Source organism: Hypomesus transpacificus, chromosome 20 (assembly GCF_021917145.1).
Source record: "Hypomesus transpacificus isolate Combined female chromosome 20, fHypTra1, whole genome shotgun sequence".
Classification (NCBI taxonomy): domain Eukaryota; kingdom Metazoa; phylum Chordata; class Actinopteri; order Osmeriformes; family Osmeridae; genus Hypomesus; species Hypomesus transpacificus.
In genome coordinates this window covers 3,895,686-3,913,844 of record NC_061079.1, presented here as the reverse complement: position 1 = coordinate 3,913,844, position 18,159 = coordinate 3,895,686, and the positions used below count along the sequence as shown (strand labels likewise).

Genomic DNA, 18,159 nt, shown 5'->3' with positions numbered 1-18,159 from the left:
ATGGAGGGGGGCACATACTGATGCCTCGTAACTTTCAAGTTATCGTGAGGTTATAAGTTTCAATAGTTCATCCTTGGCAACTGACCAGCAATTACTGTGCTTTGGGCCTTTTGCAATGAGTTGATATCACGAGTGAACAGGTCAAGATTCTTGTAGACCGGTGACAGAATGCGAGACACGGAGGGGATGAATCGGAATGTTAATCAATAAAGCCGTCAACAGTAACTGTAGTCCAGACAGTAAGCAGCGCTAGACGAAGACGTGTCTGAAGTTGGACTATAGTCAAGTCATGCAGCAGGAACATTTGTTTAAAGTTCTTGTTATCGGGGACCTTGGAGTCGGTAAAACCTCGATAATAAAGCGATACGTTCATCAGATATTTTCTCAACACTATCGCGCCACCATCGGCGTAGATTTTGCTTTGAAAGTACTTCAATGGGACAATGAAACGGTTATTCGCCTCCAGCTCTGGGATATTGCCGGTAGGCACATATGCTTTTCATTCGCACAGGTGGACTTTAAAAATACACACTGTAAAATGTGGTTATAGCCTATATTAAATCATAGCTCTAACACTAGTATTTAGACAATATTGTTGTTGGACATTTTGATTACATTATATATTCTTAATAACATTCTCATTCCAGCTATTGAGGATCCTACACTTGTGGTAATTCTGTTAAAACCATAACCGACCTTCAGGGTAGGTAGTGTCCATGCCACTGTAGCTAGTAAATGGTTTTATTGTGCAGGAAAGGAATGCTGTTCTGGGGTTCTGAAGGCTCAACTATATCAGTCACATGAGAGGGCTCACTAGTCACAGACTGCCAACACTCTCCCACTCTCTCTTTGTGTTCCTCTCTCCTTTCCTCTCTCCCTTGGTCTCCTTGCTGCCTGCCTGCGTGCCTGTCTGTCTGCTTTGGCCTGCCTGCCTGTCTGACTGCCCGCCTGTCTGTCCCAGGCCAGGAGCGCTACGGCAACATGACTCGTGTGTATTACCGAGAGGCGCTGGGGGCGTTGGTGGTGTTCGATGTGACGCGGGCGTCCACCTTTGACGCCGTCCTGAAGTGGAAGGATGACCTCGACACCAAGGTCACGCTGACCCACGGCAGACCCGTCCCAGCCGTCCTACTGGCTAACAAGTCTGACCAGGTCTTCACCCCTCTGCCCAAGATGGACGCCTTCTGCCGTGACAACGGCTTTGTAGGCTGGTTCCCGACCTCAGCCAAGGTGGGATGGATAGTGATCTCTCACTCACTCACTCACTCACTCACTCACTCACTCACTCACTCACTCACGCAGATGTTCAGGGTTAGTTGGAGGGATAGGTCAGGGGCAGGATCCTGTGGAATGTTCACAGGCAGGTGTTAGAAGCCCCAGCCTAGGAAACACACTCTAAGTTCCTGCTAGATGAGAAGGCCTGGGTGGGAAGGCAAAACGATGACATTCACGCCTGCATCGGTGAGGCATTCACTGGATTGATCCTCCATCCTGAAACAGGGTGTGTTTGTAAATCTTCTTGTTCAGAATCAGAGAGGGTTTTAATGAAAGTTTGCACAGACAAGGAATTTACTTTGGCAGGAGGGTGCATACATTCAACATATAGGAGTAAATCTTAAATAAGTGGTGTAAGTTTAACTATACTATACAAACGGTGCAAAGTCTAATTGACTAATACTAACTAATACTAAGAGGACATGTATGTAGAATAAAATAACTACAAATATAAGTATAAAGTATATAAAGTATAAGTGTTTGGTCTCTCAGGAGAACACCAACATCGAGGTGGCAGCCAGGTGCCTGGTAGAAAACATCCTGACCAATGAGGAGACAGCGGCCCCTAAGGACGATCCTGATTTGCTGATCCTCCCTGGCCACAACAACACCACCAAGGAGAGAGCCCGCTGCTTGTCCTGTGCCAAGACCTGACCAATTAGTGACAACCAGGAAGTGACCAGTGGCATTGCTTGTGACCCACCGCTCCACCCAACCCTGGACTGCATCTCTGCTCTTCATACAGTAGAATCTGGGGTGGTCAGGATACTGGATACTGCCCAACACTTTTTATTTATCCTGTATTCATACAGGGGAGGTGTCGAGGTGGGCTGGGACACAGAGAGACTGGGGAGGGTAGGAAGAGGGTCTGGGGAAGGGCATGGGGCAGGGGGAGGAGAGAGAGATACTGGGAAGGACTGGGGATGGAGAGTGAGAGACTGGGGAGGTTAGGGAGAGGGGTGGGGGAAGGCAGGGGGAGGAGAGAGAGACAGATACTGGGTAGGACTGGGGTAGGAGAGAGAGACTGGGGAGGGTAGTGTAGGGGGTTAAATATTGGCCAAGCTACCAAAACGAATTCCCCTATGGTTTAAAGGAAGATGGGAAACTGAACAGAGTATTGGCATGAACCATTAATGCCAAAACCAATAGAATTCCAGGTATTTGACAATATGGGTTAAAGCAGAGCAAGAATGGTCAAAGTACGGTTAAATGAAATTTAATAACATTGCAAATGAATGAAATCAATTACAAGGCAAACATGTTACAAAATGAAGGCTTTAAATCTTACCCACTCTACTGTGATCATTGTAAATCGGAGAGAAAGCAAGAGGTGAGCAAGGAGTAGGACAGTAGGACAAGGGAGAACTGAGGAGAAGGTCTCAGGAGATGAAGAATCCAAAGAACAATGCATTACAATTCTCTTTATACACAAGAACAACCAATCAGACCACATCTTGAATGGGGTGTGAGAGCCATCAAGTTGAGACCGTCCAGAAACTCCAGACTTTAGCATATGAGAGGTGGGGGCAGGTTTGACACCCAGCCTTACAGTAGGGAGAGGGGCTGGGGGAAGGCAGGGGGCAGGGGAAGGAGAGAGATACTGGTGAAGACTGGGGAAGGAGAGAGACTGGGGAGGGTAGGGAAAAACCTGTTTTTGTCCAGGTAAAACACTGTAACTGCAAAAGAATGTAACTGTTAGGCTGCAACACTGCACTTTCTACTGTATCCTAAATATTGCATATTGCAACTTTAATAAAACAAAAAAATGACTTTAATGAATAAGTCATTATATTAAAAAAAAACTGTGTGTGTGTCTGTGTGTATGCGTATGTGTGACTGTGTGTGGGTGTGAGTGTCAGAGTACGTTTGTGTGTGTGCATGTGTATGTGTATTTTACCATACAGCCTGCTTATATCACAAGTAGGTCTTTTGTGAGGGTGTTTTCTGCACAGTAACATACAACCCAAGCGGCGTTTCATGTCTGATGGTATTATCATGGAGGCTGAGCACGAGACCGCGCTATCGACTCCAGCAGCAGCCGCGTGCCTCTTTAAGATGCCCTCCCCGGACCCCTGCGCGCTGCCCAATCAACCCCTTCCTCAAGTCACCTGATTCATACTGCCATTTTACACATCATTTTTACTGAAAAAAAGAATAATCGCCAACCCTAACACAAAAAGGAGAAGAAAAAATATATACAATTGAATGCCTTCACATAAAGCGTTTGGAGCCTCGCGAGTGATGGGCAGGGACCAGGGGGAGTCAATGCAAAAAATATCCATCCGAGAGCGAGGAAGCTTAATCAATAAGCGAGGATTATAATGTGCAGTTTTGTAGCATAACGTCTGGAAAATTGTATTCTGTAACTGCTCGAGCGAATGCCGCATCATAATTACCCTGCTAGGACCGTTAACTGATCATTTGTTGAGCGCAGTCAAAGGATTTTATCCTCTAACGTGTTCTTGCTCTTACCGGCATCTCTCCCCTCTACACGGATACCTTGAAGCATCGCGACCTCTTCACGGAGCATTCAAGGCCAAATTTGGTGGTAATTTAGGTAATTAACTGAATGTAACCGTATTCATTATTTGGTTGCCGTATGAATTCTGTTATCGGGTTAGTGTCAGCGTACGTTTTTGTTTTTCGGGCGGCCAGTGCGTTTTGAGGGCAGTCTCTCTGTCATTAAAGACATTTGATTCGTGATCCCCCGATTCCTACCTCTGGAATATGTCGGGACAGACCATCACGGACCGGATCGCCGCGGCTCAGCACAGCATGAGCGGCTCAGCTGTAAGCAAAGCCGTCTGCAAGGCCACGACGCATGAGGTCAGCGGACCGAAGAAGAAGCACCTTGACTGTAGGTGGTCACCCTTATCACACATTTACCAACACCAGCATCGTAACACCGCAAGGCCGTCTGAAGGCCCGCATTTGGGGGTTGTTCCGTATGCAGCTTTAACTGTCCGTCACTTTCACACTGGCCCATTTTTTCCACCGACATTATCCTGGTGTGGAACAGGAGAATAGGAGGGATTGCGCATTGAGCCTAGCCTGCTACAGCCCGGGGCAGTGAGCTGTGGAGAAGGGAACCATCATGAGTAAATGCCAGGCAGGGACACACAGGTCAATAGCCTTCACACTGCGACTGCTCATTACTGATGCAGCTAATATGCCCCTGTGCATCCTACACATGGCCTATAATATAACATAACCATTCTACAGTAGACCACCCTGCTATAGACCATCCTCCTACAGACCATCCTGTAATCCTGCTATTGATCTAGATCGTCTGCTGTCTTGTCAATTCAAGTCAGTTATATTTCTATAGCACATTTAAGAAAAAAAACGTTTTGCCAAATTACTGTACATCAGTTTTATCACAAGGACACATAGGGACATAACATTGCTGTACTTTTGCCATTTTATAGGCTATAGGGAGAATAAGTCTCAAGATAGAATTACAAAAAAAACTCAATAGTGGTAGAGGATCTTTTCTGGAGTGGAAGACTATTCCAGAGCTGTGGGGCTGCAACTGAGAAGGCACAAGCACCCTTTCAAACAGGATTTGGCAACAGTTAAAAGCCAACGATTTGAAGGCTTATGGGTCCTCATACACATAAATAAGGTCAGAAATGTAATTGGGTACCAAGTCATGCAATTCCTTGAAAACAAATAACCATAAACTGTATTCTATATTGAACTGGAACCCAGTGAGGCCACTACAGGACCCTGTCTCTCGTCTTGGTTTCAGTCAAGAGCTGTAGTCCTCCTGTAGACCATCCTGTACTCCTGCTATAGACCATCGTCCTATAGGCCATCCGGTAGTCCTGCTATAGACCATTCTCCTGTAGACTGTAGTCCTGCTGTAGTTATGAACCACCCTGTGGTTTTGCTGTAGTTATAGACCCCACTGTAATCCTGCTGTAGTTATAGACCACTGTGTGGTTCTGCTGTAGTTATAGACCCCCCTGTGGTTCAGCTGTAGTTATAGAACCCCTGTGGTTCTGCTGTAGTTATAGACCACCCTGTGGTTCTGCTGTAGTTATAGACCCCCTGTGGTTCTGCTGTAGCTATGAACCACCCTGTGGTTTTGCTGTAGTTATAGACCCCCCTGTAATCCTGCTGTAGTTATAGACCACCCTGTGGTTCTGCTGTAGTTATAGACCCCCCTGTGGTTCAGCTGTAGTTATAGAACCCCTGTGGTTCTGCTGTAGTTATAGACCACCCTGTGGTTCTGCTGTAGTTATAGACCCCCTGTGGTTCTGCTGTAGCTATAGACCCCCTGTGGTTCTGCTGTAGTTATAGACCCCCTGTGGTTCTGCTGTAGTTATAGACCACCCTGTGGTTCTGCTGTAGTTATAGACCCCCTGTGGTTCTGCTGTAGTTATAGACCCCTTGTGGGTCTGCTGTAGTTATAGACCACTGTGTGGTTCTGCTGTAGTTATAGACCCCCCTGTGGTTCTGCGGTAGTTATAGACCACCCTGTGGTTCTGCTGTAGTTATAGACCCCTTGTGGTTTTGCTTTAGTTATAGACCCCCTCTGGTTCTGCTGTAGTTATAGACCACCCTGTGGTTCTGCTGTAGTCATAGACCACCCTGTGGTCCTGCTGTATTGTAGCTGTGTAGGAGCATGGCTAGATGAGGAGGCTGCTATCTGTCAGATAGGATTTCAACGCTGGTCTAAATACTGGCAATTAGATTTGATTCAACCCTGCACACAATCAATAGCAACCCAGCCAATCAATAAAGCAAAGTTAGTTATACAGTTAGTCTGTCTGACTGCCTTGCAAAACTGTCTGTCTGCCTGTCTGTCTGAATGTCTGTCTGCCTGCCTGCCTGTCAATATCCCTGTCAATATCCCTGTCAATATCCCTGTCTGTCTGCCTGTCTGTCTGTCTCTCTGTCTCTCTGTTTGCCTATCTCCATGTGTGTCTGTATGCATTGCTTGCTTTCTTGATGGCATGTCTGTGTCTGCCTATCTTCTTGCCTGCCTGCCTGCCTGCCAGGTCTGTCTGATGACTGACTTTCTGTCTGTCTGTCTGTCTGTCTGTCTGTCTGTCTGTCTGTCTGTCTGTCTGTCTGTCTGTCTGTCTGTCTGTCTGTCTGTCTGCCTGTCAATATCCCTGTCAATATCTCTGTCTGTCTCTCTGTGTGTCTGCCTGTCTGTCTGTCTGCCTGTCAATGACCCTGTCTGCCTGTCTGCCTGTCTATCTCCATGTGTGTCTGTATGCATTGCTTGCTTTCTTGCTTTCTTGCTTGCATGTCTGTCTGTCTGTCTGTCTGTCTGTCTGTCTGTCTGTCTGTCTGTCTGTCTGTCTGTCTGTCTGTCTGTCTGTCTGTCTGTCTGTCTGTCTATCTTCTGGCCTGCCCGCCTGCCAGGTCTGTCTGACTGATGACTGACTGACTGACTGACTTTCTGTCTGTCTGTCTGTCTGTCTGTCTGTCTGTCTGTCTGTCTGTCTGTCTGTCTGTCTGTCTGTCTGTCTGTCTGTCAGATCAGTCTGACTGTCTGTCTGCCAGATCAGTCTGACTGACTGTCTGCCGTGATGAAGCTGTGTTCCTCCTGCCCCCAGACCTGGTCCACTGCACCAACGAGCTGAGTGTGGGTGTGCCCCTCCTGGCCGACGCCCTGCTGGAGAGGACCGCCAGCAACAGCTGGGTGGTGGTGTTCAAGGCCCTCATCACCACACACCACCTCATGATGTACGGCAACGAGGTAGGACACACACACACACACTCACACACACACATACTATGTACAGACTGTATGCAGCCCCCTGACCTCCTCTCTCCTGCTCCAGAGGGTCATGCAGTACCTGGCGTCCAAAAACAACCTCTTCAACCTCAGCAACTTCCTGGACAAGGCAGCCCTCCAAGGTACACACCGCTCATATGATAAAGAAACATGCTTAAAGAGTAACTAAACATCAATCCTGGAGAAATCTTTACAAAAGTGTTATTTGTTAGTATTTGGGGGTAAATCTTGACTGAATTTTGTGAGTGCCTTTCCGATGTACTCTGACAAATTACAGGGAGAGGTTGTGTATGATAATTGGCTAAGTGTATAAGGAATCCCTCCATGGCCTCTCTCTCTCTCTTTCTCTCTCTCTCTCTCTCTCTCTCTCTCTCTCTCTCTCTCTCTCTCTCTCTCTCTCTCTCTCTCTCTCTCTCTCTCTCTCTCTCTCCCTCCCTCCCTCCCTCCCTCCCTCTCTCTCTCTCTCTCTCTCGCTCTCGCTCTCGCTCTCGCTCTCGCTCTCGCTCTCGCTCTCGCTCTCTCTCTCTCTCTCTCTCTCTCTCTTTCTTTGTCTCACTCTCTCCTTCTCTGTTTTGCTCATTCTCTTTCTGTTTGTGTCACATTATCTCTATCTTCTCTCTCTGCCTCTCTCTTTTTCTCTCTCTCCACAGGGTATGACATGTCTACGTTCATACGGCGGTATAGCCGCTACCTAAATGAGAAGGCAATGTCCTACAGACTGGTGGCTGTAGACTTCACCAAGATGAAGAGAGGGTAGGACGCACACACACACACACACACGGACACACACACTCATACACACACACAGCAGGTTCCCTCAAGGTTGTAAACCTGGTTATAAACATGTACAACGTACATGTGTGTTTGTGTGTGTGTGTCCTACCCGTGTGTGTCCTACCCCTACCCTGTCTCCGATCATTGACAGGGTTGACGGAGTGATGCGCACCATGACAACAGAGAAGCTGATCAAGACTCTCCCCATCATCCAGAACCAGCTGGACGCTCTATTGGACTTCCAGGTACACCAGGCATCCAGGAGTAGTGAAGTAGTACGCCAGGGGTGCAGGAGTAGTGTAGTTGTACCAGACTGGTGCTGGTGTTGTAGGAACATTACAGTAATGGCAGGATTAGTAATAGTGGTAAAAGTAGTTTTAGCAACAAAAGTATCAAAACTAGAAATAATAATAAAAGTAGCATAAGTAATAGAAATGGTGGCATTAGTAATAGTAATGATAGCAACATTCCCTCCTCTCTTTCTGAAGGCTAACTCCAATGAGTTGACAAACGGTGTGATAAACACAGCGTTTATGCTGCTCTTTAAAGACTCCATCCGACTATTTGCTGCGTACAATGAGGGCGTCATCAACATGCTTGGTAAGCGTGTACACCGTCACAACACAACTTGTAACACCATCTCTCTCTGTGGGGCTGTGGGCCATGTGGTTGTTACTTATGATCTCGCTTGTTCCTCCCTGTTTTCCTTTTCCCCTAATTTTCCTCCTCCTTCTTCCTCCTCATTGTTTTTCTTCTCTTCTTACTCCCCTTCCTCCTCCTCTTCTCACCCCTTCCTGTCTCCCTCCTCGTCCTCCAACTCCCACTCCTGCGCCTCCTCTCCTCCTTTCGCTTTCTTACCGATCCTCCTGTTCCTCATTTTCCTCCTCATGCTCCTCCTCTTTTTTTCTGCTCCTCCTCTTCTTCTTCTCCCTCCTCCTCCTCTTCCTCCAACTCCCACTCCTCTGCATGCTTCTCCTCCTCTCCTCTCCTCTCCCTTTCTTACCGATCCTCCTGTTCCTCATTTTCCTCCACCTGCTCCTCCTCTTTTTCTGCTCCTCCTCATCCTCCTCTTCTTCTTCCTCCTCTTCCTGCCCCAGAGAAGTATTTTGACATGAAGAAGCAGCAGTGTAAAGAGGCCCTGGACATCTATAAGACCTTCCTCAGCAGGATGACCAAGCTATCTGAGTTTCTCAAAGTTGCCGAGGTAACAGCTGTACCACAAGCAGCAACAAGTGGCTCCTCTCCTCTCTTTTCTTCTATTCTCTTTTCTCCTCTTCTGTCTCCTGTTATTTCCTATCCTGTCCTCTCTTCTCCTCTCTGTTCCTGTGTGGGCTGGGCAGGGGCGGGTCTAATCCTGAGGTAATGATTGACGGCTGAGTTTATCCTATCGGGGAGATGTCCCCTGCACTGTGTGCTTCCTGTTCAGATGCCTGCATTGCATGTGATGATTCAATATATTAGTCTCTTTGACTCTATATATATTCTCCAATCTTTCTCTGTCATTCCCCTCTTTCCCACGTTTTCTTCAATGCACACTATTCCCCAGTAACTGTTCCCCTCCTGACTACTAAACAGGCCCCTAGTATGCATACTAAACCCTAGATACAGGCTCCTAGAATGCATACTAAACCCTTGATAAAGCCCCCCACTTTGCATACCAAAGCCTATACAGACCCCGAGTCCGCGTACTTAAGGGTCTGATAATGGATGGTAGCATGGATTTGGTATGCATACTAAGGCCTAGATACAGGATGGTAGGATGGCTATAGTACGCATACCAAGGTCTAGATACAGGCCTCAGGGTGGCTACTAGGCCTGTATGTAGCCTCGGTCCTACCAGCTTTGTCTCGCTGGGGGGTGTTAAGAGACAGGGTCAGCTTAGTCAGAGGGCTACGGGTCCATTCACCACTGTCTGACTAGTGTCTGTCACTTTTGACCTTCTGTTCAGTCGACATGACCTGTGTTCTTCTGGATGTCTGTGCTCCATCACACACCGGCACATCAGCGCAATGCCCTCATTCCATCACGGTCTCCAGATGTGTGTGATGATGAGTGTGTGCGTGTGTTTTTGAGTGTGTGTGTGGTTTGTCTATGTGTATATAGCTGTGTGGTTGTGTGTATATACAATAGCTGTGTGTATTTGTATGTGTGTTTATGGCTGTGTGTATGTTTGTGTACGTGTAGCGTATGCAGTGTATATGTGTGTATATAGCTGTGTGTATGTGTAGTAGTGTGTGTAGAGTGTGTGTGTATATATAGCTGTGTGAAGTGTGTGTATGTATAGCTGTGTGTAGAGTGTGTATGTATAGCTGTGTGTACTGTGTGTGTTTATAGCTGTGTGTAGTGTGTATGTGTATAGCTGTGTGTAGTGTGTATGTGTGTATGTGTATAGCTGTGTGTAGTGTGTGTGTGCATATATAGCTGTTTGTAGTGTGTGTGTAGTGTGTGTGTGTGTGTGTGTGTGTGTGTGTGTGTGTGTGTGTGTATAGCTGTGTGTATGTGAGCTTGCACCCACTGCTTCTACGTTCAGTTGTTTTGTTTCCAGTCACTGCATGGATTAATGGATGATTTCGTTTGATTCTTCTTTCTACCTCCTCCTTCCCTCCTCCTCCACCTCCTCTTTTCCTCTTCTACCTCCCCTACTCCACCTCCTCTCATCCTCCTCTTCTCCTCCTACACCTTCTCCCCCTCCTCTCCTCCTCTTTCTCTCCTCCTCCTCCCCTCCTCCCCTCCTCCACTTTTATCCATTCTTCCTCCTCCTCCACCGCTCCTCCTCCTCCTCCACTACCACTTCTCCTTCACATTCTCCTCCCCTCGTCCCCTACGTCCTCCTCTCCTCCTCCTTCTCTTCTCCTAATTTTGCCTCGCTCCTCCCCCCCCTCCTTCCTTTTCTTCCTTCACCCCCTCTTTGTCATACATCTCCTCCTCCCGTCTTATACTGTGGTCATTTGTTGTTGGTTGTTTTGTTTTATTTTTGCCTACCTCCCCCTTGATACCCCCATCTCCTCCTTTCAACCCCAACCTCCTGCTCCTCTCACAACTGTCACCTCCTCACCCTACCTACTGTACCTCATCACCCCCACTCCTCCCCTCAACACACTACCTCCCTTTACTCACCCCCAGCTTCTCCCTTCCCTTTATCCCCCTGTCTCCTCCCCTCCCAGTGCCACCCCAACTCCCTCTCCTCTCCTCACCCCCCACCCACACCTCCTCCCTTCCATTCCACACCCCACCTCCTCTCATCTCCCCCACCTCCTCCCACTCCTCCCTTTACCACCCCTAGCTGCACTCCTCCACTCCCTTCACCCGCCCCTCGTTCCTTCACCTCCCTCCCCCCACTTCCTCCTCTCCCCTCGCCCCGCCCTCCTCCCGTCATCCCCCTCACCCCCACCTCCTCCCCCGTGTGTGTGACACAGCGAGTTGGGATTGATCAGGGTGAAGGCCCCGATCTCAAACAGGTCAGTGGACATCTCATCTCAGTCTCAATCAATCCCATAATGCTCTTCTCTAAACGCTCCCGTTCCCTACTCACCCAACAGACCTCCTCCCTCCTCCTCTCCTGTCCTAAGTCCTTACAGCCAAGTTAAATCCCAGATAAAGACACTGTTACAGTCCAGATATAGATACTGTTACACTCCAGATATAGACATTGTTATACTGTTAGATTTCAGATATAGTCATTGTTATACTGTTAGATTTCAGATATAGACACTGTTACACTGGTACATTCCAGACATAGACATTGTTACACTGCTACAGGTCAGATATAGACACTGTTACACTGTTGCAGTTCAGATATAGAAACAGTTGCACTGTAACAGTCCTGATATAGGCACGGTTAAACCGTTTTACTGTTACAGTCCAGATATAGGCACGGTTAAACCGTTTTACTGTTACAGTCCAGATATAGACACTGTTATATGGTTAAATTCCAGATTACACGGTTTCAGTCTAGATATAGACCCAATTTTACTCAAATGTTTTGTTTGGGAGATTGCGTTTAGATGTGGTCAATTATATTGCAGCTTTTCATGGAACTAAATCATGATGGCTAAGACATATAATCTCTCATTGATGGCACTCAGACTCCAGTTAATCGGTTCAAACATATACAGGCCACGCTTCTCTGAATAGGTTAGCCTATTAGAGACCAGCTGTATGGATACGCCGGCCAGTCACATGTCCTCCTCCCCCTTGAGCAGCTGTGGGTAGAGCAGTGAATGGTTGCAGCTCTCAGGGTTGTACCCAATCATAACCCAGGGCTGAGTGGGCCTGAGGCTTCATAAGCACCTGTCCACCACCACAGTCTGGAGATGAAGGAACGGTTGTTCCTGTTTGTTGTGCTTATGAAGACCTCACCGATCCCTGTCCAAGCTACATGGTAACCATAGTAACCACGCCTTTCCTGGGTTTGTCTGTCTTTGCTTTACACTTCTAGTACATTCTAGATTTCTCTGAAGAAGAATGGTCCAGCCTTGTTATTTCGTATCTGCTTTTTTTTTACCACAAAATAAGTATATAAAAGCTTTCCTTTTTTGCAAGTTGTTGCGTGTTCAGATTATGTTTTAAAACTGAAAGGCAAAGTCCGGTATGAAACTCTACTGTCACATGATCGGTCACATGATCACCCTCACAGACGTTTCAGCTGGATTTCCCCTCTCAGTGAGTTAACCTGCTGGCCTCCCACAGTGCACCTCCATGTCAGACAACCAGTCAGACCTCCGGTTCAATAATATCTATTCTGACGGATTTTAATATTAAAGATGGAATCCATAGGTTAACTCAACTCTTACAGGTGAGGTGTATGTGGAGCATGTATGCCTTCCAGTGCATGAGCCTTCAGTACTTCCTGTGTGTCCAGTGTGGCAAAGCATTTCCCCGGTTGCGGGAGGTGGTACTGCTGTGGGCAGCAGGACAGGAAGTGTCTGCATGCTCCAGGAAGTGTCTGCATGATCCAGGAAGTGACTGCATGTCTGTCTGTCAACACAACTGGTCCAAGCTGATGACCAGATAGACACGTTACGCTCAATTAGTGAAAACAAATGTTCAATTTTGCTGCTCTGTGTGTGGTGTGTTCAAGGGTGAATTTGTGTGTATGTACGTGCGTGTGTGTGGAGTGTGTTCAAGGGAGAATGTGTATATCTGAGAGTGTGTGTTTGACAATGATTGCGTGTATGCTAGAAAGTGTGTATGTGTTTGAGTGAGTGAGTGAGTGAGAGAGCGATAGAGAGAGAGAGCGATAGAGAGCGATAGAGAGAGAGAGACAGAGAGAGAGAGAGAGAGAGAGAGAGAGGGAGAGAGAGAGAGAGAGAGAGAGAGAGAAGAGAGAGAGAGAGAGAGAGAGAGAGAGAGAGAGAGAGAGAGAGAGAGAGAGAGAGAGAGAGAGAGAGAGAATAAAAAAGTGTACTATTCCAATCTGGTTTCGCTGTCCCCCCACCCCCCTGCCCCCTGCCCCCTGTCCTCCTCCCCTCTTGTCCCCTAGGCCCCTAGCAGTCTTCTGGAAGCTCTGGAGCAGCACCTGGCCTCTCTGGAGGGGAGGAAGAGCAAGGACCTCCCTGCAACCAGGTACACACACGTACACACATGTACATACACACACACGCACCCACCCACATACACATGCACACACACACACAGGCAGCATGTGTGCATGCTCTTGGTCAGGGGAGTGGGTTAGGGGTGTGTGTGTGTGTTAGGGGTATGTGAGTTAGGGGTGTGTGTTAGGGTGTGTATTAGGGGTGTGTGTGTTTGTACATTTTGTGATGTGCTCCACAGAGCCAGCGTGCTCAGCAGCCCTGTGGGTGCAGCTCAATCCGGAAGCATCTCTCTTAGTCGCCTGGATGACAAGACAGACGACAGCAGGCTGACTCAGCACAAGGTCAGACACACGCACTCACCCACACATACGCTCACACATGCACACACACACACACTCCTTTGAGCTGTTCTTAATTGTGTCTGCTGTTCACCCTCTCTTGGTGGGGATGTAGGAGGAGGGGCCTAAGATGAGTGACAGCCAGGCCGTGTCGCCCGGCACCCAGTCCGTGGGAGGGGCTGCTGACCTGTACTCCACCTCACCTGGTGCACCTGCCCCCAGCCAGTAAGACTGATCTGTTATCATAGATCTAGCTGCCCCCAGCCAGTAAGACTGATCTGTTATTATGCTGTACCTGGCCCTAGTCAGTGAGATTGATCCATGATCAAATATTTTTTTATGAAGACTTTTCTCAGTGCTCGTGTTTGTGTGCGGATGCCTTTGTGTGTGTGTGTGTGCACGTGTGTTTGTTTGTGCAGTGAGTTGTTCACTCTGCAGGCCAGCTTCCCTCCAGCCATCCAGACCACGCCCACTGTGCCAAACACAAATCACTACGCCTGGGGAGGCGGCCTGCTGAAGCAAGCCCCGCCGCCTCACATACACAACCCTGCACAGCTGCATTCTGGGAAGATGATGCCTAGCGACTTAGACTCTTCCCTTGCCAACCTGGTCGGCAGTGAGTCTCTCAATCTCTCTATTTTTTGCTCTTTCATAGTTTCAGTCTCTCTGGATCCATCATTTTCCTTTATATTTTGATATTGTTGATTCCTCTTCTAGAGGTGGGAAAGTAGTTGACCATTACTCTTGACCCTAACCCTTGACCCCTGACCCATGCTCATGGTTCCCTTGACTCTGTTTCAGACCTGCAGTTTGGAGGAACACCAGCCAAGAAGTGAGTAGTTCTGCTCTGGCCTCTTCGGCTCAACCTGTTAACTCATCATTCAGATTAACCAGTAGTGTGTGTGTGTGTGTGTGTGTGTGTATGTGTCTGTGTGTGTGTTTGCATGTGTGTGTATGTTTCCAGGCCAGAGCTGCAGTGGAACCAGCTGGTTGAGAAGAAGCCGTCAGGAGGCTGGCAGTCTAAGACCATGGTCACCAGCAGCAACTGGACTCACGCCACACACCCCATGGCGCCCCAGCCGATGCCTGTCCCTCAGATGGTACACACATACACACACACACATACATGCACACACACATTTCCACACACGGACACACCCAGACATGCACACACACACACACATACATACACACGTGCACACACACACACACACACACACACCTACATGCATTGATGCACACACACACACACACTCTCTATAAAAATGTCTTGACTTTTCTTTTGGGTTTTCTTTGGAGTGACTAACTCTTTCTCTACTCTATCCAATGCTCCAGAATGGAATGATCTACACAGGCTATGTAAGTCTCCACTCTCCCCTCCCTTCCCCCCCTTTCTTTACTTCCCCTTTCCTCTCTTGCTCTCATCTCTTCTCCCCTCCCCTGTCCTCTCCTCTCTTCTCTTTTCTACTCTTCTCCTCTCATCCCTCACCAAAAGCCTCACCTCTCCCCTCCTCCCTCTCTTCTCTTACATCTTTGCTGTTGTGTTTCCCAGGCTCCGGCTCCTATGGCGTTTCCCATGACAACCCCTCAAGTGCCTGTTTATGGGATGGTAAGGGCTTGCCTGAGTCTTCATTGGAGATGCAAACTGAGATGATAATTTGGACATCATTTTTCACCAACATTTCTCTCATCGCCCCCCCCCCCCCCCCCGCAACCTTGTCACCCCAATCCCACCCAGCTCCCCCCCCAGATGGGACCAATGGGGGCGGTTCCCATGATGGCCCCTCAGCCTGTGATGTACAACCAGCCAGTCCTGCGGCCTAGCAACCCGTTTGGCCCCATGCCAGGAGCCCAGGTAACGCACCCCTGGCACGCTCACCTGGTACGGACAAACACACCTGCTACATGCACCTGTTACACATTCACCTGGTACAACACACAGCTAACTATCTAACCCACACAACTAACTACATCACCTTAACCCACACAGCTAACTTAGCTAGCTCACCCCACACAGTTAACTTAACTACATCACCTTAACCCACACAGCTAACTTAGCTAGCTCAACCCACACAGTTAACTTAACTACCTTACCTCAACCGACACAGCTAAATACCCAACCCTAACTTCCTAACCCACACAACTAATTCTTTTTTTTCTTCCGTAAAGATGCACTTTATGTAGGAGCAGAAGTGTCACCATGGCAACACAGAGAGGAAACACCCATCGAGATCCAAATCCCGCAAAGGGAAGAAGAAGGAATGGATGATTAGGAGTAGGAAAGGAGGAGGAGGAGGAGGAGGAAGGAAGGGATAAGGAGGAGGAGGAAGGGAAGATTGGAGAGGGGTAGAAAGGGGGTGTGGCAGGAGAACGGAAGACAAAAACAGAGACCCGTCACATGACCTCTCCTGGCTCACCGCCTCTGCTCCATGCTGTTGTCATGGCTGAATCCTCACACACACACACACACACACAAACATATACTCTGTATTTACTGTTCTGAGTGGGTTATGTAACGTGAAGTGAATGAGTGAATGATTCTACAATGACGCCAGTGGGAAGTTTGGAACTTGTTCAGCCCTTCACCACCCAGACCCGGCCATCATAGCCCCGCCCCCATACAACAGGCCACTCCCTCCACCACAGGCCCCTCCACCACATAATAGACCACTCCCTCCGCCCACAGGCTCCTCCCCTACAACTAGACCACGCAGACCCAGCACTCTCCATGCCCCGCCCCCAAACCAAGCTCTATCTACCATAAATCTCTGATCATTTGCACGCACTTTAATCTTTGTGAACTTGCCAAGGGTGTACATACAGTACTGTTGATCCATTAGCATCCGGATCTAACCATTCGAGTCTTTGTGATATGTATTTGATTCCATTCAGTTTCTGTGTATACGTCGTTCCGTGTGCTGGTTAGCCAGTGTAGCTCTGTACTATCAGAGACCTGTGCAAGTGCTATGAATGTAGGATGGTAAGGTACCCTCATTAATTCAGAACACACACACTCTCCCATTGTGCCGGTTTCTGTTCCGCCTGCTTCACATCACAGTTGTATGTGAAGTCTCAATAATGTTGCCATAAGAACAGTTTTGACCACTCAGACAGAGAAGCTGTTTTAATACCTTTTCCCATAAAGCTCCTAGATAGTCTTACCCATAATGTTCCTGGACAGTCTTTACCAGTCTTTACCCATAATGCTCCTGGACAGTCTTTACCCATAATGCTCCTGGACAGTCTTTACCCATAATGCTCCTGCACAGTCTTTACCCATAATGCTCCTGGACAGTCTTTACCCATAATGCTCCTGGACAGTCTTTACCCATAATGCTCCTGGACAGTTTTTACCAGCCTTTACCCATAATGCTCCTGGAGAGACTTTACCCATGATGCTTCTGGACAGTCTTTGCCCAGAATGCTCCTGGCCAGACATTAACAGACTTTACCCACAATACTCTTGGCCAGTCTTTACTCATAATGCTCCTGTTTAGAAATTACCATTCTTTCCCCATTATGCTATTGGCCAGTCTTTACCTATAATTCTCCTAGCCAGTCTTTACCCATAATTCTCCTGGCCAGTCTTTACCCATAATTGGTCTAGATGCATCCTTCTCTGGGATTGACCCAGAATTATTAATTGGCAGACAGACAGGAAGGGAAATTGACAGACAGGAAGGGAGACGGACAGACAGGTAGGCAGACCACAGACACAGTATTTATAGCACAAATCTTGGAGGAAGGGGTGGGTCTCTATGGCACAAGTATTGAACCACAGCTGGGATGTACAGAAGAGGGGTTGCTGGGAAGTAATTGTTTTCTATTGATTGTGTTGTATATGTACTGTATGTTCTGTATGTACATGTATGTATGTATATATGTATGTATGTAAATGTATTTGCGTGTGTGTGTGTCTGTGTGTATACATGCCTTCCCATCGAGATAACAGGGTGATGTTCCTTCATGAGGCATCCAGGCCTTCGTGTGCTGCCATGGCCGGTGGCGTGTTCTTAGCGTAACTAGTCTTGTGTTCTACATGTGTGCTGGAGGGTGAAAGGACCTTTTATTAGTCTTGGGGAGCCCCCTGTCTTGTCCCTGTCCCCGCCCCCTGCCTCCCCTGACCGAGCCCCCATCTCTGTCCCCGCCCCCTGCCTGCCCTGACCGAGCCCCCGATCTCTGTCCCTGCCTCCCCTGACCAAGCCCCCATCTCTGTCCCCGCCCCCTGCCTCCCCTGACCGAGCCCCCGATCTCTGTCCCCGCCCCCTGCCTCCCCTGACCGAGCCCCCGATCTCTGTCCCCGCCCCCTGCCTCCCCTGACCGAGCCCCCGATCTCTGTCCCCGCCCCCTGCCTCCCCTGACCAAGCCCCCATCTCCGTCCCCGCCCCCTGCCTCCCCTGATCGAGCCCCCCATCACTGTCCCCGCCCCCTGCCTCCCCTGATCGAGCCCCCCATCACTGTCCCCGCCCCCTGCCTCCCC

The 18,159-nt window shown here is 48.5% G+C and overlaps 2 protein-coding genes across 2 annotated transcripts; both read left to right on the top strand.

Annotated features, from left to right (window-relative positions):
• Window positions 1–289: 289 nt before the first annotated feature.
• On the top strand, window positions 290–2,136 carry rab38c (RAB38c, member of RAS oncogene family). Its single transcript, XM_047043282.1, has 3 exons — window positions 290–482; window positions 962–1,230; window positions 1,768–2,136. Exons 1-3 carry the CDS (start codon window positions 290–292, stop codon window positions 1,927–1,929), a joined length of 624 nt encoding a protein of 207 aa, XP_046899238.1. The 3' UTR covers window positions 1,930–2,136.
• Window positions 2,137–3,430: 1,294 nt separating this feature from the next.
• LOC124482825 (phosphatidylinositol-binding clathrin assembly protein-like) lies at window positions 3,431–17,833 on the top strand. The gene is made up of 17 exons (XM_047043370.1): window positions 3,431–4,132; window positions 6,849–6,991; window positions 7,077–7,152; window positions 7,681–7,783; window positions 7,956–8,049; window positions 8,293–8,404; window positions 8,902–9,008; window positions 13,287–13,369; window positions 13,580–13,682; window positions 13,795–13,904; window positions 14,099–14,295; window positions 14,481–14,511; window positions 14,644–14,779; window positions 15,015–15,038; window positions 15,232–15,288; window positions 15,418–15,534; window positions 15,849–17,833. The coding sequence occupies exons 1-17, from the start codon at window positions 4,003–4,005 to the stop codon at window positions 15,861–15,863; spliced, it is 1,638 nt and encodes a 545-aa protein (XP_046899326.1). The 5' UTR covers window positions 3,431–4,002; the 3' UTR covers window positions 15,864–17,833.
• The last annotated feature ends 326 nt before the right edge of the window (window positions 17,834–18,159 follow it).

Excerpts from the sequence above, each read along its gene's own strand:
- rab38c (XM_047043282.1), top strand. The coding sequence starts at position 290 with ATGCAGCAGGAACATTTGTTTAAAGTTCTTGTTATCGGGGACCTTGGA. Across the intron at positions 483-961 it reads CCAGCTCTGGGATATTGCCG|GCCAGGAGCGCTACGGCAAC; the intron begins GTAGGCACATAT and ends TGTCTGTCCCAG. Across the intron at positions 1,231-1,767 it reads GGTTCCCGACCTCAGCCAAG|GAGAACACCAACATCGAGGT; the intron begins GTGGGATGGATA and ends TTGGTCTCTCAG.
- LOC124482825 (XM_047043370.1), top strand. The coding sequence starts at position 4,003 with ATGTCGGGACAGACCATCACGGACCGGATCGCCGCGGCTCAGCACAGC. Across the intron at positions 4,133-6,848 it reads GAAGAAGAAGCACCTTGACT|ACCTGGTCCACTGCACCAAC; the intron begins GTAGGTGGTCAC and ends TCCTGCCCCCAG. Across the intron at positions 13,683-13,794 it reads GCAGGCTGACTCAGCACAAG|GAGGAGGGGCCTAAGATGAG; the intron begins GTCAGACACACG and ends GTGGGGATGTAG.